The sequence below is a fragment of the Ovis aries genome, chromosome 2, assembly GCF_016772045.2.
Source record: "Ovis aries strain OAR_USU_Benz2616 breed Rambouillet chromosome 2, ARS-UI_Ramb_v3.0, whole genome shotgun sequence".
NCBI lineage: Eukaryota > Metazoa > Chordata > Mammalia > Artiodactyla > Bovidae > Ovis > Ovis aries.
Window position 1 is genome coordinate 225,068,210 of NC_056055.1, and position 19,453 is coordinate 225,087,662.

The window sequence follows — 19,453 nt, forward strand, 5'->3', positions numbered from 1 at the left end:
GTCCCTGACTTAACACATGGAAGATTCTCAGTAAATCAGAGAAATGCAGCATATAAAATGATCAAAGTCAGCTGCCTTCTTGCTTTATAATGTAACCTGTCTAAAGTGAAAAATATCTAGAATCTCTGTGGAAAGGGAATTTCATGCGGTTGGCTAACTCCAGTTGCTTGCCGCTGCCTGGAGTGAGACAAGGGGGCGCCCTGGGAAAGAAAGAGTGGCTCCAGGGGCCGGGAGAGAGGAGAATGTGGCTTTTGTACTGTGTTTGCCATCCTGAATGTAATGGGACCCTGAAGAACAGGAAGTGGGTGCAGTGTTGGTCTCCATCTTGTTGTAGGTCCGCTGGCTTGCTTTCTCCTCACCACTGGGAAGTCTTTGTGGTTACCTGGGGTTAGGTTGGAAAAGCCACCTGTTTACAGAATGATGTGGGAGCTTTTCTGTAGAAATTCCATGGTTAATAGATAATGGCACAAAATGAGTGTCCCACAAATAGCAGGAGTGGACAGTATGTTGCTGGCAGCCAGTATCCCAGCAGCTGCTTATGGGGGGTGCGGGGGAAGTCATCTGCCTAACTAATGTGAAGACTTTCCCTTTAAAATTATTGGAGAATGATTTTTGACCAATAACTTTCTTTTTTTTCCTTCTAGAGTCTTACAGAAAGCTGTTAATTCTCCTTTTTGAACACTATGAATAACCACGGGTCTTCAAAACCGTCTTCCATGAAGCTGAAGCACACCATCAACCCCATTCTTTTGTATTTCATACAGTTCATAATATCACTTTATACTATTTTAACATACATTCCATATTATTTTTTGTCTGAGTCAAGACAAGAAAAATCAAACCGAACTAAAGCAAAGCCTGTAAATTCAACACCTGACTCTGCATACAGATCTGTTAACAGCTTGGATGGTTTGGCCTCCGTATTATACCCTGGATGTGATACACTCGATAAAGTTTTCATGCATGCAAAAAACAAATTCAAGGACAAAAGACTCTTGGGAACACGTGAAATCCTAAATGAGGAAGATGAAGTGCAACCAAATGGAAAAGTTTTTAAAAAGGTAATGTGATCTTTCACGGCCTTTGAATTGGCTCTGAATTAAGAAATGGTGGCAAGGGACAAATGCGACCTGCTTCTAGTGGAATTTGCTGACGTGGCAGGAGAAATAGAGGTACAAGGGACTAGACTGCACTGTTCCCTTTCTGTACCCCTGGTTTGGATTTGTTCTGAATTTTACAAAGATATTGAGTGTGGAGCACTTCTGAGCCACCTAAGTGTCTATAAGACTTGGAATAGAAGGTCTAGGGCAGTTTGGGTTTGAAACTGTATTCCCTGGTAGTTCCAGAAGCACCTGTGTGCTTGAGATTGCTCTGGGTTTTGGGGTGTGACCTGCTTTTTATGATTATAACGTAAGTTCCATTGGATGTTTAATGTCTTGGTACTTTGGTTGTGACAAATGCCTTGTTTTTTTCTTCTGGAGAATTTCTTTTCACAAATATTAAGCCATCCATTATTGATTTGAAAACAGAGGATAAGACCTCCTTTACTAGCAGTGTCACATAGTGGCTCAGAGCCCGGACTCCAGATCCAGGCTGTGGGTGGAAACCTTGTCCTTGCCACCCACCAGCTGTGTGTGACTTTGGAAAAGCTACGTAACAAGTTTGCCTCAGGGTCTTTATCTTTCACATGGAAGTAATGATCTTTCCTGACATTTTATTAGCATTCCTGATGAGCCAGTCTGCTTTAAGAGCTTTACATTTGTCAACTTAGATAAGACTTAAAAAGGCCCCACGGGTTAGTGTGATGGGGGTGTCCCTCCTTTACAGATGATAGCTCTGAGGCACAGAGAGGCCACTTGCCCAAGGGCATCACGGCTGGCAGGGCCGCCCCTGGGACCAGAACCCAGGCTGACTAGCTCTGTGCTCCTTAGACTAATCCCAGCTCAGAGCTCCTGAGAGAATCGACAGAAAGAACGTGGGAGAGATTTTGTGTGTGTGTGTGTGTGTGTGTGTGTGTGTGTATGTGTATATGTTCTATATGTGTGTGTGTGGAACAGTTTGTGGTGTCTAGTGTAAATGCTGTAGCTTCCGTTATCATTTGGGAATTCACTGGGCAGAACTGTATGAGTGACTAAAGAACCATGGCGCAGTCGCTGTGAAGAATAGAAATGGCGTGAAAATGCTGTTTATAAACTCAGGTGCGTGTTTTTCTTATAAACTGTTCTTGAAGCTCTGGTAGGTGAAAATTGAAGATAAAGTTTTTTTTAGAGTCAGTAAGATGATCTGCAGTTAGTTGAGAGTTTGGCTAGGTTATAGGTTTAATACCTGTGTAGGTGAAGTTGTTTTTCTCTTAACTACCTTTTCCAATTACATCCTGACTCCAGCTGCCTTTTTTTCTATTGGTCATGAAGGAAGTACCAGATCTTGGAGGAGAGTCCAAGTAACCACAGTGATGGAATGAGATGCTCGCGTTTCCTCCTGTTACTGCAGAATGTGCGTGTGTGTGTGTGTGTGTGTGTGTGTGTGTTGTTGTTTTACTTAATGTATAGGGAAGGGGTGGTGGTGGGGTTGAGAATGATATTGTTTTACTTAATGGTCCATGAATTTTACCACACAAATTCTAGTCATCTTCGAAACATAATGGAGATGTCAAGCAAGTTAATATCAGTAAGTCCTAGAAATTAAAAAACTCCATTTTAACTCTGGACAACAGAATCTGTATGTGTTCCGAACCGTCAAATAGACTGATATTTTATCTGCTTTTATATGAACAGTCCTGACTTGTACTTGTTACTCAGACATTAACAGTGCCCCCTTAAATTCTATGTTCACTCTACTTTTAAGGCATTTTTCATATTTCTTTTGCTGACTTAGTTTTTTGCCTCACTTAAATGATTTTTTTGGGGGGAGGGGGTGCTAAGTTGAAATCTAGCTGTGGTTAGTTAACGGCACATTTCGAGAAATTGAAGTCATATGGTTAAACATGTCTGATTACTCATCTCTAGCCTATAGATTATAATTTGCAAAATACTTTATTATAGTGTTGTTTGATTTTTGTCATATTTAGTCACTACTTTTTATGGTTATACATACCATCATCCTTCATTCTGTCTTTGCGAGATCTGGTAGTTATAAAAGGTAATGAAAACACCTTTTAAGTGCTGAAGTTTTTCACTCTGCCTTCTTTTTCTGTGCTTTTTGTATCTAAAATAAACATTCACTTTCGTCCTTTGACAGCTCCTACTGCTATTTGAATTCAAAGATAGGATTCTCTTACTTTTAATGTAGCATATATCACAGAAATCCTATCTTAGCAGAAAGCTTTATTTTTCTTGTCTCCCCCACACACCACATGCGTTCTATGGAGTTAGCACTATTTTTCAGTCATTCAGCACTCACAGCAGCAAACTAGTTCCCAAGTATTTGAAAAGGAGAAAAATATGGTGAATATGAAATTCTTCTTAATTCAAGTATCTGTATAATTAGGACAAGATAAACTCCTGGAGCTATCATAGTTGTTCCTTAAATGTGGCCGGATAACCCAGTGGTCACAAGCAAAGTTGTTACGCCTTGCGCATGTTTTTGTATGTGTGTTTGTATGTATGTGTGAGTGTTACGTCGTTCTTTTCCTCCCTCCTGGTGCATTTGTATTCGTTGTTTATTCAACAGAAAAATATTTTGAACTCCAGTAAAAGAGTTAGAAGTCAAGAAAAAGTATTTTCAGTTAACAGTCTTTTCTGTCTCTACTACGTCACTGTCGGGGGTCTGCCTAACACTGACATTTGCCAATGAATTTGCATGTGATTCATCAAACTTTTTCCAAAAGCCTTTATATAAACTTTGATATAAAAAATACATAATATTTCTTCTTATTTGAAATTAGGCTCATTGGGAAAGTGAAAGTGAAGTCGCTCAGTCGTGTCTGACTGCGGCCCCATGGACTGTAGCTTACCAAGCTCCTCTGTCCATGGGATTTTTCAGGCAATAGTACTGGAGTGGATTGCCATTTCCTTCTCCAGAGGATCTTCCCGACCCAGGGATTGAACCCTGGTCTCCCGCATTGTAGACAGATGCTTTTACTGTCTGAGCCACCAGGGAAGTCCCATTGGGAAAGTAGGTTTTGTGTATCATAAACGAAGCAAATATTTTCTGTTACCTTTCTCAAGAAGGTGTGCTATACCGCGGATTAGCCGAGACTCTAGTTTCTGTTGGTCTGCATTGCAACTGTGGGTCTGCACGCTGGACAGGGGTATTTCCCCTGTGTCTTAAACTAGGCTCCCCCCACCCCCACCCCTTGGTTTCTTATTTAACAGCCATTGTCTTGCAGCTGTAGCAGAGCTGGCTATGAAGGAATAGTGGCAAGGGGACCTTTCACAGCCTGCCCTTCCGTGGAAGAGTAGAGTTGCTTAGGCAGTGTGGCCTTTGCTCAGAGTTCTTACTGAGAGTGGGAAATATTTTTGCTGAAGTGTATCATCATTTAATAGTTTCCATATTTGAAGATAATCTTATGTTGGAAAAGAAAGCTAATGATGAGCAATATCCAAAAGTTGTCTCCCTATTTTGGGAGACTGAGCTTTGGGAATTAACCCTAGGCTGTACCTGGCATGGTTAAAACAAAGATACTGAAACCTTCATTTCAAATCTATGAACTCTGAAGCTTGGTTTTCATTTTATCTTACCCATTTGTTTTGAGCTCCCAAGGGAAGGTAAGTGGAAGAAAAGGTCGTGATGATGATTCTGCTATAGTTTTGGCCATGATAGTGTGGGCATATTACAGTAGTGTGGGCAAGCTGATACTGTCAGCTTCACCAAGACAGGTCTCTGGGGGGATGAGTAGAAGAACAGAAGGCAGAGAAGCAGAGGCTGCTGTGTCCTTGAGGCCCAGCAAGCTTGTCCAGGACTGTTGTGCTGTCATTCTGAGTCTCAGTACGGTCTTATAAAGCTGTGGCCGAGTGAAGCATGTGGAACCAGTGTTGGTAGCTCCTGATTTCAGACTTGCTGAAGCAAGTGCTTGTAGTGATGTTTTTTGAAATTAATTAACAATGAAATGATGATTTTCTGGAACAGTTTTTTTTTTACAGTGAAACAGTAAACATGAAACCAGCTTAAACATTTAGTGATCTAACTACCAGAGACACTTTACATTTTTTCCCTATATGTTTTACATACCTTTGAAGAAAGTAGAAGGAATTATGCAGTCATAGTGCTTAGAAAGAGAAGTTTCACTGTGTTACTTCCTCTGAATTGTTCAAAAAAGATACTAGAAATACTCATTTCTGTTCTTAGGAGTTGACTTAGCTTTTTTTCCTCTTAGTGCCTGCTTTTGTGTTATTTCATTCTTGAGTCACATTTTTATCCTGTTTGCACATGTATGACTTTTATTTTTGACTTATTAGGATATTTACATGCTTGATTTATATAAAGAATAATGGCTGATCTCTTGGTCAGAATTTGTGGTTGGTTATTGTATTAATACTCTCCCCAGCCAGAAGTCTTGATTTTCCTTTCCACACTAGCCCCTCACCCTGTCATTGCCATTTATTAAAGGCTCTCCTGTGTACCAGGTGGCTCAAGGTGAAACCCAGGAGTCTGATTCTTTTTTCATTTCCCTCCTCACTGCTCTTTCCACTCCCGCCCCGCCCCCTCCTTTCTTTTATGCAAGTCTTCTGCTTCCACTCTGGCCTCTACTATTATGCAGTCCATTCAAACACAGACCTTTTACACTTGTTAGTCAGGCCGCCTTACTCGCCTGCTCAATAACACCCCAACTCCTTTTTGTAGTGCAATTGGAGTGTGTGGTTTAGTGCTTAGACTCTGGAGTGAGTCTGCCTGGATTCGTATTCTAGTCTGTCACTTAATAGCTGTGGGATTTGAGCAAATTATGTTTATTCTCTTGATGCTTCAATATTCCCATCTGTAAAATAGGGATAATAATAGTCACTATCTTAGAATTCCTGTGAGTATTATTTGCAGTATGCCTAGCACATGGTAAACACTAGTTGAGGTTAGCTGCCTTCTTATCATCATGGTTATCACCAACTGTCCAGATCTACTGAATATTTTCACTCTCTCTGGCTCCCTCACAATAATTTCTTTAGAATGATGCTCATTTGCAGAGAGAAATGTAAACTTAGTCAAAGGTAGGAAGTATATACTTTTGAAATACCTCTATTCTGCATGGTTAAAGTAAAAGTTTTAATGCTGATAAAGATTAAACTCAGCTACCTGAAAAGTTAATTTTTATAGACTGTCTCATTCTCCAGGGCCCTGACTGGTTAAGTATTGTGTGATTTTGTTTTATAGCATGTTCTGTATCTTATCTCCATTATATTTTTATAGTTCTCTTTTGAGATAAGAGGCCTTCCTCATCAGCATGATCCAGGCATCTAATTTTATAGGTTCCTGAACAAAAGTAAATTCCTGATTTCCTGTGGCTCTGGCAGCAACAGTTTGAATGATAGCACTGATGTTTACTTGTGTGTATGTCACACCTGTCACAGAGTAAGAATACAGCCAATCAACTGTGAGAGAGCAAAGTGACTGGAGGGATCCTTTAGCCCTTGAGTAGGTTTACAGATGAAGAAACTGCTCAGACTCCGTGGTACACTAGTTGTGTATTTTCCTGACTCAGGACAGTCAGACATGTTTATGTCTCGTGGGTCACAGAAAAGAATATTTGAGGTGGGAGTACAGGACGTATATGATTGAAGGATGATCAGAACAAAAGAAGCCGTGGAAGTTAAATGATCAGGTGCATATAGACTTTTTAAAAAAGAAATCTCTTAGAAAATGAGTCTTCTGGAGGAGAGGTGGAAGACTCCAAGGCCCAGAGTGAGCTGAAGTTGTTCGGTTGCACCAGTTCTTTCCACACATTTAGCAAATAATTGCTGGGTGCCCGGTATGTGCTAATAGTGGCCTAGGCACTGGAAGACACTGCTGAGCAAGACACACAGGTTACTCTTCTCTGGATCCTACGTTTGTATGGGAGGAAGAGAGATGATAAGTAAGAAGGTAACAGATTTAATTGTAAAGAAATAAAGCTGATTGGAGATCAGGGGTAGCCTCTCCGAGTCAGTGATGGCCTAGCGGAGGCCTGAAGGACACGGAGGAGCTAGCTTTGTGAAGATCTGGTAGGAACCCTCTCTGCAGTGGGACAGGATGGTGCAGTGGCTCTGAAGTAGAAATGAACCCAGCTGGGTGAAGCGTGAGGGTGCAGAGCTCATAGTGGCACTCAGACCGGAGACTGAGTGCCTCCTTACCTTTTGTGTCCCAAGCACCTGTCTTGCCTCATCCTGGTTCCCGCGCTGCCTGTTCGAAGGACAGAAAGGACAAAGTTGTATTTATAGGCAGTGAGTCAGGACAGAGGGTTTGAGACGGGCCCAGAGACACTGCCAAAGTCTGGGGCCCTTAGGACTTTGTAAGGCAGACTGTGGTGTTCTGATTCCATTCCTACTGGAGAGGCAGAACACTTGCAGGGCAGTACGTGGACTTACATTTTTAAAAACTCACTACTGTAGGGAGAAGGAGCTAAAGAGGAATAAGAGTGGAAGTTGGCCAGTCAGCATTCATTAGTTCAGGAGAGATGGGCTAGGATGACAGGGTAAGATGGAGGAAGTGACTGTTTTGAGGGGAGTATCAGTTAAAGTCATCCTTAGTTGAATATTCAAGTGAAAAAGTAGCTTGGATATCCAAGTACGAGTCAGGACTAGAGATGGCAATTTAGGAAGCTCCTCAGAGTCCTAGTGAGTCGGATTACCTTCAGGGACATTTCAGCCACTGTCATACCCTGGGGACTGCAGACTGTGTGTGTGCATGTACGGTATTGAACTTGGTGGTAGGAAAGCGAGGGAGTTTCTGTTTAATTTCTAATTTCTCAGTGGAGTGTGAGATAGTGTCATCAGGTGGAAATGGAGAAGGGAGAGAGGAAGAGTGGAGGACATTTGAGTAGAGGGGTTTCAGACAGGGTGAGAAAATGAATATGCCAGGGAAATGCAGTAGGATTGCTGGATGGTGAGATCTGTGATCCTGGATTTTAAAAGTTTGTTATTCCTCAGCAGTTCTCAACAGTATAGGCAGGGGATAGGATAATTTAACCTCCAGGTTGGACTAACCGTAGGGACCAAGTTAGGATCAGAAGCCTTTTCTAGCAGAAATTAGAGAAAATTACAGTGTAGGGAGAGTCCCTTAAATATAATCTTTATGGGAAAGATCACTCCTAGAAAATTCAGTGGTTTAAAGAATTAAATTCAGAATTCCCTTACACTTGAATTAAACTCTTAGCTTGATTTCTTTGCAGCATCTTTTGAGTTTATATATTTCAGTCATATATCTAGTACTTTTTCAGAGCACATATATTCTCTGAAACTTATGAAACTCATTTAGATCTAGAACCTAGGAGGTAGCTCATAGGCTTATCTTTGGAGTGTGAAATTCTTAAAAATTATAATTCTATTCCTACACATTTTGGTCAGATTCTCATCTGCTTTCTCACCCCCAGAGAGCTCCTTTTGAAGTCACTGGAGCTCCTTGTGCTGAGCATTTCATGGGGGGAGGGTGCAATGAGTTTGGGACTACTAAAGTTAAACAAGTATCTTAATTTCAGTTGCCTTAACCACCAGGTTCAGTTCAGTCGCTCAGTTGTGTCTGACTCATTGTGACTCCATGGACTACAGCATGCCAGGCTTCCCTGTCCATCACTAACTGCCAGAGCCCACTCAAACTCAGGTCCATCGCATCAATCATCCAACCATCTCATCCTCTGTCGTCCCCTTCTCCTCCTGCCCTTGATCTTTCCCAGCATGAGGGTCTTTTCCAGTGAGTCAGTTCTTTGCATCAGGTCGCCAAAGTATTGGGAATTTCAGCTTCAGCATCAGTCCTTCCAGTGAACATTCAGGACTGATTTCCTTTAGGATGAACTGGTTGGATCTCTTTGCAGTCCAAGGGACTCTCAAGGGTCTTCTCCAACACCACAGTTCAAAAGCATCAATTCTTTGGCACTCAGGTTTCTTTATAGTCCAACTCTCACATCCATACATGACTACTGAAAAACCATAGCTCTGACTAGATGGACCTTTGTTGGTAAAGTAATGTCTCTGCTTTTTAATATGGTGTCTAGGTTGGTCATAGCTTTTCTTCCAAGAAGCAAGCATCTTTTAATTAATTTCATGGCTGTTGTCACCATCTGCAGTGATTTTGGAGCCCTCCAAAAACAGTCTCTCACTGTTTCCATTGTTTCCCCATCTATTTGCCATGAGTAATAGGACCAGTTGCCATGATCTTTGTTTTCTGAATGTTGAGTTTTAAGCCAACTTTTTCACTCTCCTTTTTCACTTTAATCAAGAGGCTCTTTAGTTTTTCTTCACTTTATGCCATAACGGAGGTGTCATCTGCATATCTGAGGTTATTGATATTTCTTCTGGCAGTCTTGATTCCCACTTGTGCTTCATCCAGTCCAGCATTTCTCATGATGTGCTGTGAATATAAGTTAAATAAGCAGGGTGATAATGTATAGCCTTGATGTATACTCCTTTCCCAGTTTGGAATCAGTCTGTTGTTCCATGTCCAGTTTTAACTGTTGCCTCTTGACCTGTGTACAGATTTCTCAAGCGGCAGGTCAGGTGGTCTGGTATTCCTATCTCTTGAAGAATTTTCCAGTTGGTTGTGATCCACACAGTCAAAGGCTTTGGCATAGTCAAAGCAGAAGTAGATGTTTTTCTGCCATAAACTATACAGTCCATGGAATTCTCCAGGCCAGAATACTGGAGTGGTTAGCCTTTCCCTTCTCCAGGGGATCTTCCCAACCTGGGGATCTAACACGGGTCTGCCACATTGCAGGCAAATTCTTTACCAGCTGAGCCACATGGGAAGCCCCTTATCCATCAAAGAATTTATTTCTCAAGTCCAACTTGGAATTGGACGCTAGAGGGCAGTATTCAACTGTTTTTCCATTTTTATATTCATCCAACCTGCTTATTTCTATTATTGAAATGCATTTTTGAAAATGAATATGGTTAGGTGGTTTTAAGGTGTGTGAGACATATGTTAATGACACAGGCATGTTTGGGAACTGTCCATGTATTTTTGCAGCAAGAGTAGCTTTCTGTCTAATCTGTGTAAAATTAGGAATTTATGGTTTGATCTAAGTTGGAGAAAATTCCTAAAGACACTTGAAAGGGGATTTCTACTAAGGTAAGACTTGATGTTACCTGCACAAATGAAATGATGAAAGCCCTGCTGAGCCAGTGAGTATTCTCCAGAGGGACTTTGGTGACTAGTATAGCTACACCCTGCCTGGCTGTATCAATGGAGACTTGTCTTATCAACACTTTGTGTATCCAGAATTAGTTACAGCAGTTCAAATTGAATGGCCGTAAACATTTCTGTTAGCTTGGGTCTGGCCAGTGTCTGTTTGTGAATCATATTGTACTGTCTGATATTGAAATCCAATAATTTTTAAGTAGTAGAACTTATTGTTAAAAGAAAAACAATTGCCCGAATGATAAAAATTTAGCAGAAAATTTGCATTGTCATAGAAGATAACCACAAAACAGCTAATTTTCAAAATAGTTTTCCCTTGAAACTTGCTTTCTAGCTTTGTTAGAACTAAATAGTTTATATACAGACATAACTTTCTGTTGAAATTTGGAACACATCCTGGCATCCTTCTGGAGATTAATACTTTGATGATTGAAAGCTCTTTGTGTGTGTGTTTTTGTTTGTTTTATCAGGTTATTCTTGGAAGCTATAATTGGCTTTCCTATGAAGATGTCTTTGTGAGAGCCTTTAATTTTGGGAATGGCTTACAGATGCTGGGTCAGAAGCCGAAGACCACCATCGCCATCTTCTGTGAAACCAGGGCTGAGTGGATGGTCGCTGCTCAGGCCTGCTTCATGTATAATTTTCAGCGTACGTGGGCTTCCTTACCTTCTCGAAGCATGGACCTAGTGTTATGGGAGAGATGATGCTTACTATTTATGATAAGTATTTCCTCCTGAGATAAAATTCTGATGTTAATTTTCATCTTTGTTACAACTTAAGACATACTGGTCTGTTTTGGAAAAGGAACCAGTTGTGGAACAAATTACCCACATAGTAAGAGGACTTGAACCAATTCTGAGGGGACTTTCTGGGTCTGGGGAACTACATCTATACCTGTGGGTCATGGCTCTGCTACCCCTTCTCAGAATTGTCCTTTAAAGTTAGTGTCATCTTGTTAGGCCATTTCTACAGTTGACAGCTGGCCTCTAAAGCACTTCCAATACTCAAACCTAGCTGCTAGTTAAACGATAGAGAATTTTTATGTTGTATAACTGTAACACAACTTGTGGAAGTTGTGATGCCTGTGAGGTAGTCCAAGAAGTTTCGTTCAGAGGTTATGGTGTCAATTGTGGTATTAAACATGGACATTGTTTTATATTTAAGATGAAATGGAAAAGATAATTTTTATCATCAAGTTTCTTGTTATAAATGCCTCCACTGTATTTTGTTTTTAAACTGGTATACCTTTTTGTTTTCACAGGTTTGGGTTTACAGTGTGTTTCTTCTAAGAAGCTTTAGTTATCTCTTAAAGTGACTTTGTTTAACTCTTTTGAGTTAGGTGGAAAGCATATAGAAGTCCTCCTCCTCATTATTATTTAATTTTGGCATTTCTAAGACTTTTTCTTAAAATTTTTCTACTGTAGAATAGTATTACCACTCATTAGTGCTATTTTTTTAAAAGAAATAATATCTTAAATATGACATTCAGTGTGTTATTTTATTGGTATACTTTTTATATTTTAGTATCAAATAGTTAACATCTATGACTTTGACATTTTAGAAGTCAAATCAACATTACAGTTCCAGAGTAGCATCTGTAGGTGAAAGAAAACAAAATTTTAAAATGTTGAAATTTTGTGGGGGAATTATAGAAGAGTGAGTAGGCGTCATGTTAATATATTAAAATAATTTAGAATAACACAGCACAATTAGATCACAAATTATGGATCTAACATTTTAGGGTTTAGATGTTCCGTCAGTGGTCAGAGGCTTTATTTAATTGCACTTCGTACATCTATGAAACGTCCAAGTATTTGACTTGCCCTTTCTTTTCCCTGTAGTTGTTACGCTGTATGCTACTCTAGGCGGTCCAGCAATTGTTCATGGATTAAATGAAACAGAGGTGACCAACATCATTACTAGTAAAGAACTCTTGCAGACAAAGTTGAAGGTGAGAACTAGTTTTCTAATAACTGTCCCATACTTTAGAATTTTCAGTATCATGAGTTCATTATTAAACTTAATTCTTTTATGATCTTTAAAATCTCTCTAAATGTTGGGGAATATCATAATTTAGTCTCCTTTAGGAAAGAAAAAGTAGATTTCATATATATTTGTGTTTAAGTTGCACACAGAGCTCCAAATCCATGTGGAAGGTGAAGGGGTTACAGCTTTTCTATCTTGTGCTCATCTATTTTCAGTAAATTTTTAATTTTAAGGGTTTTTTAAAACTAGTAATTCACTTATTCTGAAACATTGAGTACAAGTTTCAGAACTTTTTAAAGGGACGTTAACGACTTTATGAAACTATGGGAGAAAGAAGTTTTAGTCTCTGTACTCTCTATGAAAACAATAATATCTGACTTTTTTTTTTTTTAAAAAAAACAAGCTTATAAGAGCATCCCCTTCCTCTCTCCGCATATCTTTATTTGCCTCTTAAAGCATGGGGAACATTTGGCTACCCTGTAGTTCAGGCAGTGTGTGTTTATAAGCCCATTTTTGCAAGGAATTAATTTTATTGATTAAGTATACCAAAGAACAGGTATACACAGTAAATCTAATGTTGTAAAATAGCAACATATATTCCAAACCAATAGTTGTCCATTTGAAAAAAGGGGTAGTCATGCCAGTGCACTTCACCCTTGCTATTTTGAGGCAAGAAATTAATAATTTGAAACATGGTAAACTACTTTTCTTGTGCCCTGTATTATTTGCCAAGCTCATTAATACAGAGTAATAAAGAATATGCTTCTCAGGTGGCGTAGTGGTAAAGCCTCCACCTGCCAATGCGGGAGATGTGGGTTTGATCTGTGGATTGGGAAGATCCCCAGAAATAGGAAATGACAGCCTACTCTAGTATTCTTGCTGGGATATTCTCATGGACAGAGGAGCCTGCTGGGCTGTAATCCATGGGGTTGCAGAGTCGGACATGACTGAGCACGCACACACATTCACTCATGTTGAGAGAAAAATGCAGTGAATCCTTGTGTTTTTCCAGGACATCGTTTCTCTGGTCCCTCGCCTGCGGCACATCATCACTGTAGATGGAAAGCCGCCGACCTGGTCTGAGTTCCCTAAGGGCGTCATCGTGCATACCATGGCCGCCGTGCAGGCTCTGGGAGCCAAGGCCAGCGTGGGTATGTGGCGGTTCCTTGCTTCCTTGTGTATGTTCTGCAGTGACTGTGTTCTCTAGATGTGATCCAGATATCTGATTCTAAAGTTAGATCAAGTGATAAACTGGTTTCCAGATCATCACTTTGGGAAGAAAGGTCACCCTAAGTATACCATCATCTACCCTTTAAAAAGAAACTTAAGGAAAAATACAAACATTAATTTATGAATGTTCTAAAAGTGGTATTTATTTGAAATTAATTTAAAATACTTTTATACATGATACAGTTTTCCTGTTCTCCTTTTTAGATAGTTTAAAGTTAGTTTTAGAAATGATGTCATTAAACTTGTAGGATTTCATAAAAGCTATTAGGATGGTAGGGCTATACTTCACTTGGCTTGGAAACAGGGTTATGCTGAGGTTAATTTTGTGCATGTTGAATTTAGGTGTACATGGTACATTCAGATACAGCTTTGTAGTGGGCAGTGGCGTGTACAAGTCTAGTATGCTGGAGTTAAGTTTGGAGTTAAAAGATTTAGAAGCTGAGAGCAGGTTTTAATTAAAGCCAAGGGAGTAGGTGACACCCATAGAGAAAGGTACCTTCAAAGGCCACCACGAATTGCCTGGAGAAGAAGGAAGAAGATGGGTGGTGTGTGATTCATGGGGGTTGAGTGGAAGGAGCCTCTCAGAAGGTGGGAGTCTTTCATAGGACCAGGCACACTGGAGGAGCCTAGTGACACACGGACTGCAAAAGCACCGTTGGACTTCTTGGCCAGAGCTTCAGAGAACAGTTCCTAGAAAGTGGTGGCAGTGGAGAATGGCACCATGGGACAAAGGAGTGAATGGCAGGTTAGGAAGCAAGAACTTGAGTAATAACAGTTGTCAAGAAATATATCTTGACGGGTACGAGAGCAACGGTGCACTTGGGAACAAGTTTAAAATGTTTTCCCTGTTTACTGAAGAAGACCATGTTTAGGGTAGTTCCAAGATTAATTCAGGCAGAGAAGTGGTGCTGTCCATGACCTACTTCTCTTTGTTTTTCTACTGTGTCACCTGTCTGGGATGTTGCCTGCTGTTCCTGGGCTTGTGCCAAAGGGGGAAGAATTCTGAGTATAGCCATGTTAGCTTCACACTGTGAAGTAGAGAATAGTTTTAGCAAATGCCTAGGTACCCTAGTCTAATTTCTTAGTCGAGTCACTGGCATAGCCTTTTGTCTCTCTGCTTCTGTTGTTTCCTTTTTGAGTTAGGTAGCCACACAGTAGCTAATGTGATCCTTGTTGCGGACAAACCCCTGTTCAAAATGACGTTGCTTTCCACGCAGTGTGAAATCCAGAGTTGTAGGCATGACCTTGGAGACTGCACGATGGGGTCCTGGCAGTTACTTCACCTTCGTTTCCTGCCCCTTTTCCTAACATTTTCTCACCTGGTCTTGCTTTATTTTTCTTCATAACTCTTATAAATTATAGATTTGTGTACATCTGTCCAAGTAGACTATGTCTCATGTGTAGGGACTTGATTTATTTTATCGACCTTTGTGTGAGTACAATTAATAGTTGTTGAGTTAACAAATGATTATGAAAAAATTGGTGATATAGGTAAATTTCTCAGGAGTATGTGTCTTCTCTAATGCAGAAAACAAACCCCTCAGCAAACCAGCGCCCTCAGATATTGCAGTGATCATGTACACAAGCGGATCCACAGGAATCCCCAAGGGGGTCATGATCTCTCATAGCAACATCATTGCTGGGATCACTGGGATGGCAGAGAGGATTCCGGAACTTGGGTATGTTGGTATTTACGTTAATTACTTACGTTACTGTCGTTTCATAGTATATGATCAAGTTAGTCCTTCAGAGTCTGTTTACAGTTAGGCATTTCTTCAAAAAAGACATTAAAATTACAAAATAATTATAGTTGTGGGGTTTAAAAGGTATCATTGTTAATATTTACTTTTTACTTTAAAAGTGCAAACTTGACCTGATTTAAATGTCTTAAATATTTTTATCAGTTCATATTGTTACCATCTAGTCATTTTCTTACCTCAGTATTATAATTCCAGTAAACAGATAATACTTAGTGGATATATTTATTGAGCTTCTGTATTCAGTCTCTGATTCTTCCTTTTAAGGCACAGTCAGGTAGTAGCAGGGGGAGAGTGGGTCTCTGGGAATGGGAAAGAGATCAGTGAGGAAGCCAGACGGGAGGGAGTTTTAGGGAAGTGAGGATAACATTCCCGGAGATGGAATCAGTATTGTGATGACTGATCTTGTAAAGCGGTTGGATATTTTTGTTGCCTTTAAGTGTAGCGATTATAAATACACACATGTTACTGTGGAATTGAATTTGGGGATGCAGATAGAAATCTCTTATGTATGCATAACTTTCAGGAAAAAAATTAAGAGCAACTAGTTCCTTCTAGGAAGTTGCCCTTCATATTTTGACAGTGGAAGCAGTTCTTGAAATAATATGCACATGTATACATACACATTTTATTATATAATGTATAATTTAACTTTCGGAACAAGAATCTCTTCCTGAGATTCCTGGCAGGCAGTTGTGGATTCTCTTTGAACTGTCCTTTTTGATATCCCATTAGCTATCAAATCCCTCCTTGGATTTCTTCTGTGCTTCAGAATCCCTCATGTTTTTACACCCTCCGAGTGCTGATCTCTTCTGCTCTAGAGCTTTGCTTGTGCAGTGCTCAGTTAGGGAGCACCTTCCAGGAGGACTGGAAATGGAGCCACCTCCTTGTGTGTCTGCCTCCTCAGCTTCAGAAGGAGCTGTATGGTAGTTCTCTTCCCCTGACACCCAGGCTCTGCCATACACACACACGCATGCACACGTGGAGCCCAGAGGGTCCTCCCATGGCCTTTTAAAGCTTGCCCCCACTGCAGTCACTTTTCACAGAAACAGCACCTGACTGTTGCTTCTTGCATCTTCCTTTTCTTCTAGGGAGAAAGATGTTTACATTGGATATTTGCCTCTGGCCCACGTCTTAGAATTAAGTGCTGAGCTTGTCTGTCTCTCCCATGGATGCCGCATCGGCTACTCTTCACCACAGACTTTAGCAGATCAGGTAACAGAATTTCTGTGATTTGAGATACTAAGAAACCATAACCAATACAGTATTGTAGAGTAATTAGCCTCCAACTAAAATAAATTTATTTTTAAAAAGTGGCCAAAAATTTTTAAAAAAAAGAAACCATAATTATCTTTAACACAATTTTCATTCAATATGATAGTATACTATACGGATAACAGTTAATCATTTCAAAAGAACTTGCCTTTTAAGATCTATTTAGAATATGAGTTGATTAAAATGGGCTTCCCTTGTGGCTCGGCTGGTAAAGAATCCTTCTGCAATGCGGGAGACCTGGGTTTGATCCCTGAGTTAGGAAGGTTCCCTGGAGAAGGAAAAGGCTACCCACTCCACTGTCCTGGCCTGGAGAATTCCATGGACTCTGTAGTCCATGGGGTCGCAAAAAGAGTCGGACCCAACGGAGTGACTTCCACGTCATGTCACAGACTAAAGTTACAGAATTTTGTAATATATTTTTAAAGCGTTTCATTGAATTTTTAAAATAATGATCACTTTATGTAAACCTATTTTTCTCTCTGTAGTCTTCAAAAATAAAAAAAGGAAGCAAAGGAGATACATCCATGTTGAAACCAACACTGATGGCAGCTGTCCCGGTAAGAATTGACCATTAATCAATATTGAGTGCTGAAAAAAAAAAGCATCTCCAGAATGTAACTGCTAGTGGAAAAGACATTGTTGACAAGGTAGTTTATGTAGGATTTACTCCTTATTTGTTACTTGTATTACCTTGAGCTCTGAAGGTATTCGATCATGTTTTATCATTTTCATCTTATTTATTAAGCAGTCAGCTTAATAGTAGTTTCAGCTTCCATATGATATTATCAACTCCTTTCTTAAAGAGCTTCTTGCTCAAATCAGTTTTGTGATATCTGTTTGCTGTTAGTAGAGACCTGAAGCCCAGCAGGAGATAGGAGGAAAGGTTGGAGATCATCTCCTCCTAAGCAAATCACACCTCCTGAGTCCCTTAGGGAGAGTCTGGCCTGGACACCAGAAAAAAGAGACAGAGAAGTTGGGGCCACTTTGAATTGCCCGAGAATCACTGTGATGGCTCAGATGGTAAAGAGTCTGCCTGCCATGTGGGAGACCTGGATTCCATCCCTGGGTTGGGAAGATCCCCTGGAGAAGGAAATGGCAACCCACTCCAGTATTATTGCCTGGAAAATCCCATGGACGGAGGAGTCTGGCAGGCTGCAGTCCATGAGGTTGCAAAGAGTTGGGCACAACTGGATGACTGACGCAGAAGCACTATGTGTCTTAATTTAGAATCAGGCATAGGGAGGGACCTGGGAATGAGACCAATGGAGATGGGGCGATAGTGATTTTCTGTGCCCCTAATGTACATTTTACAAGACTTTCTGATTTTGTTTGAATTTTAACTGGATACCGAATGTTCTGGATGGCTCAGAGGGTAAAGAATCCTCCTGCCAGTGCAAGAGACACAGGAGACACTGGTTTTATCCCTGGGTTAGAAAGATCCCCTGGAGAGGAAAATGGCATCCCACTCCAGCATTCTTGCCTGGAGAATCCCATGGACAGAGGAGTCCGGCGGGCTACAGACCAAAGGGTTGCAGAGTCAGACACGACTGAACTACTGCACCCACCACATGTTCACATTCGAGCATTATTATGTAGTTTTTCCAAAATCAAATATAAATGATCAGTAGTTTTGGAGTTTTAGTAGGTATGTAGTTTCCTTAATAATATCCTTCTTTAAATTTTTGATTCATATAAATATTAAATATAGTATAAAATTGTGGAGAGAACCTATTTCAAGTCAGTAAATCAGAGTAATAGCAGTAGCAAGCAGAATACAGTGCAGGCAAGGAAATTTTTTTCCTGGGTGCAACATTAAAAATTAAAACAAGCAAGCAAAATGACCCCATGGTTTTTGTGAGCCGAGAATGTAGTACTTCATATCTTCATAAGATAAAATTATGAGAATTTAAAAAGCCATTTCATATAGGTGTTCATTTATTTAGTGAGTTTAGTTTTTAGCTCAGAATAAGTAAGATAACCTGGAGAAGGAAATGGCAGCCCACTCATATATTCTTGCCTGGAGAGTCCCGTGGACAGAGGAGCCTGGCAGGCTGCAGTTCATGGGATTGCAAAGAGCTGGACACAGCTGAGCAAACACACACAAGTCAGATAAATAAACAAAGCAGTGTAAAGAATCAGTGATGGCATATTACTGCCCTAAGGTCCCCTTCTTTACTATTGCTGAACATCTATTAAAAATTACTTTTACTGAAATCTTATTTTTAAACAAAGTGTGGCTCTATTTTAAAAGTTTATTATTGACGGAATGTCTCTTTTAAAATGTCTCTATTAATGGAAATAGTAATCTGATGTTAAGCTTTTAAATAAGGTAGCCGAGAGCATTATTGACTGTATTAAGTCATTTGTATATTTTTAGGAAATCATGGATCGAATCTACAAAAATGTCATGAATAAAGTGAATGAAATGAGCAGTTTTCAACGCAATCTGTTTATTCTGGCCTATAATTACAAAATGGAACAGATTTCAAAAGGGCACAGTACTCCGCTTTGTGATAGGTGCGTAAAGGCTCTCCTTCTCCTTCATAATTTGATCATTTGTTCACATTAATTATCTTAAGGGTCTCTAAAAATTCCATCTTGCATGAGAATATGAGCAATTAAAGAAGCTTTCAGTGTTATTTGAAAAATATTATCACCAAAAATTTTATTGTACTAATAGTGTGTTTATGTCTTTGGTGGCCACTTACATGAGTTTAATTATTTTGAGAAGTAGTTTCTCTTTGCTTTTAAATTTATTTCGATATGACTAGAAAATGGCAACCAGATATTAAACGTTTTGTGACCTATTCCACCCCTTCGCCCGTGGCACTAATAAGTATATTTAACTGTAAAGTATTTGAGAAATTAGAAAGTAACAGTATGACATTCAAATTACTTTTATGGGGATATTAATATAGTTTTCAAATGTGTCATATTTAAAGCTTTAT

The 19,453-nt window shown here is 39.9% G+C and overlaps 1 protein-coding gene across 2 annotated transcripts in view; it reads left to right on the forward strand.

Moving 5' to 3' along the window:
* The window catches only part of ACSL3 (acyl-CoA synthetase long chain family member 3), a 70,570-nt gene that overhangs the window by 36,625 nt on the left and 14,492 nt on the right, over positions 1-19,453 (forward strand). The window contains exons 2-9 of one of the 2 annotated variants that reach the window (XM_027965239.2): positions 645-1,061; positions 10,728-10,905; positions 12,099-12,208; positions 13,256-13,394; positions 15,002-15,152; positions 16,322-16,445; positions 16,991-17,062; positions 18,883-19,022. In XM_027965239.2, the coding sequence (XP_027821040.1) occupies positions 684-1,061; positions 10,728-10,905; positions 12,099-12,208; positions 13,256-13,394; positions 15,002-15,152; positions 16,322-16,445; positions 16,991-17,062; positions 18,883-19,022 (1,292 nt within the window). In that variant the 5' untranslated portion in view covers positions 645-683. The remainder of the gene's footprint in view (positions 1-644; positions 1,062-10,727; positions 10,906-12,098; positions 12,209-13,255; positions 13,395-15,001; positions 15,153-16,321; positions 16,446-16,990; positions 17,063-18,882; positions 19,023-19,453) is intronic. The other variant, XM_042244308.1, reaches the window with a different exon arrangement.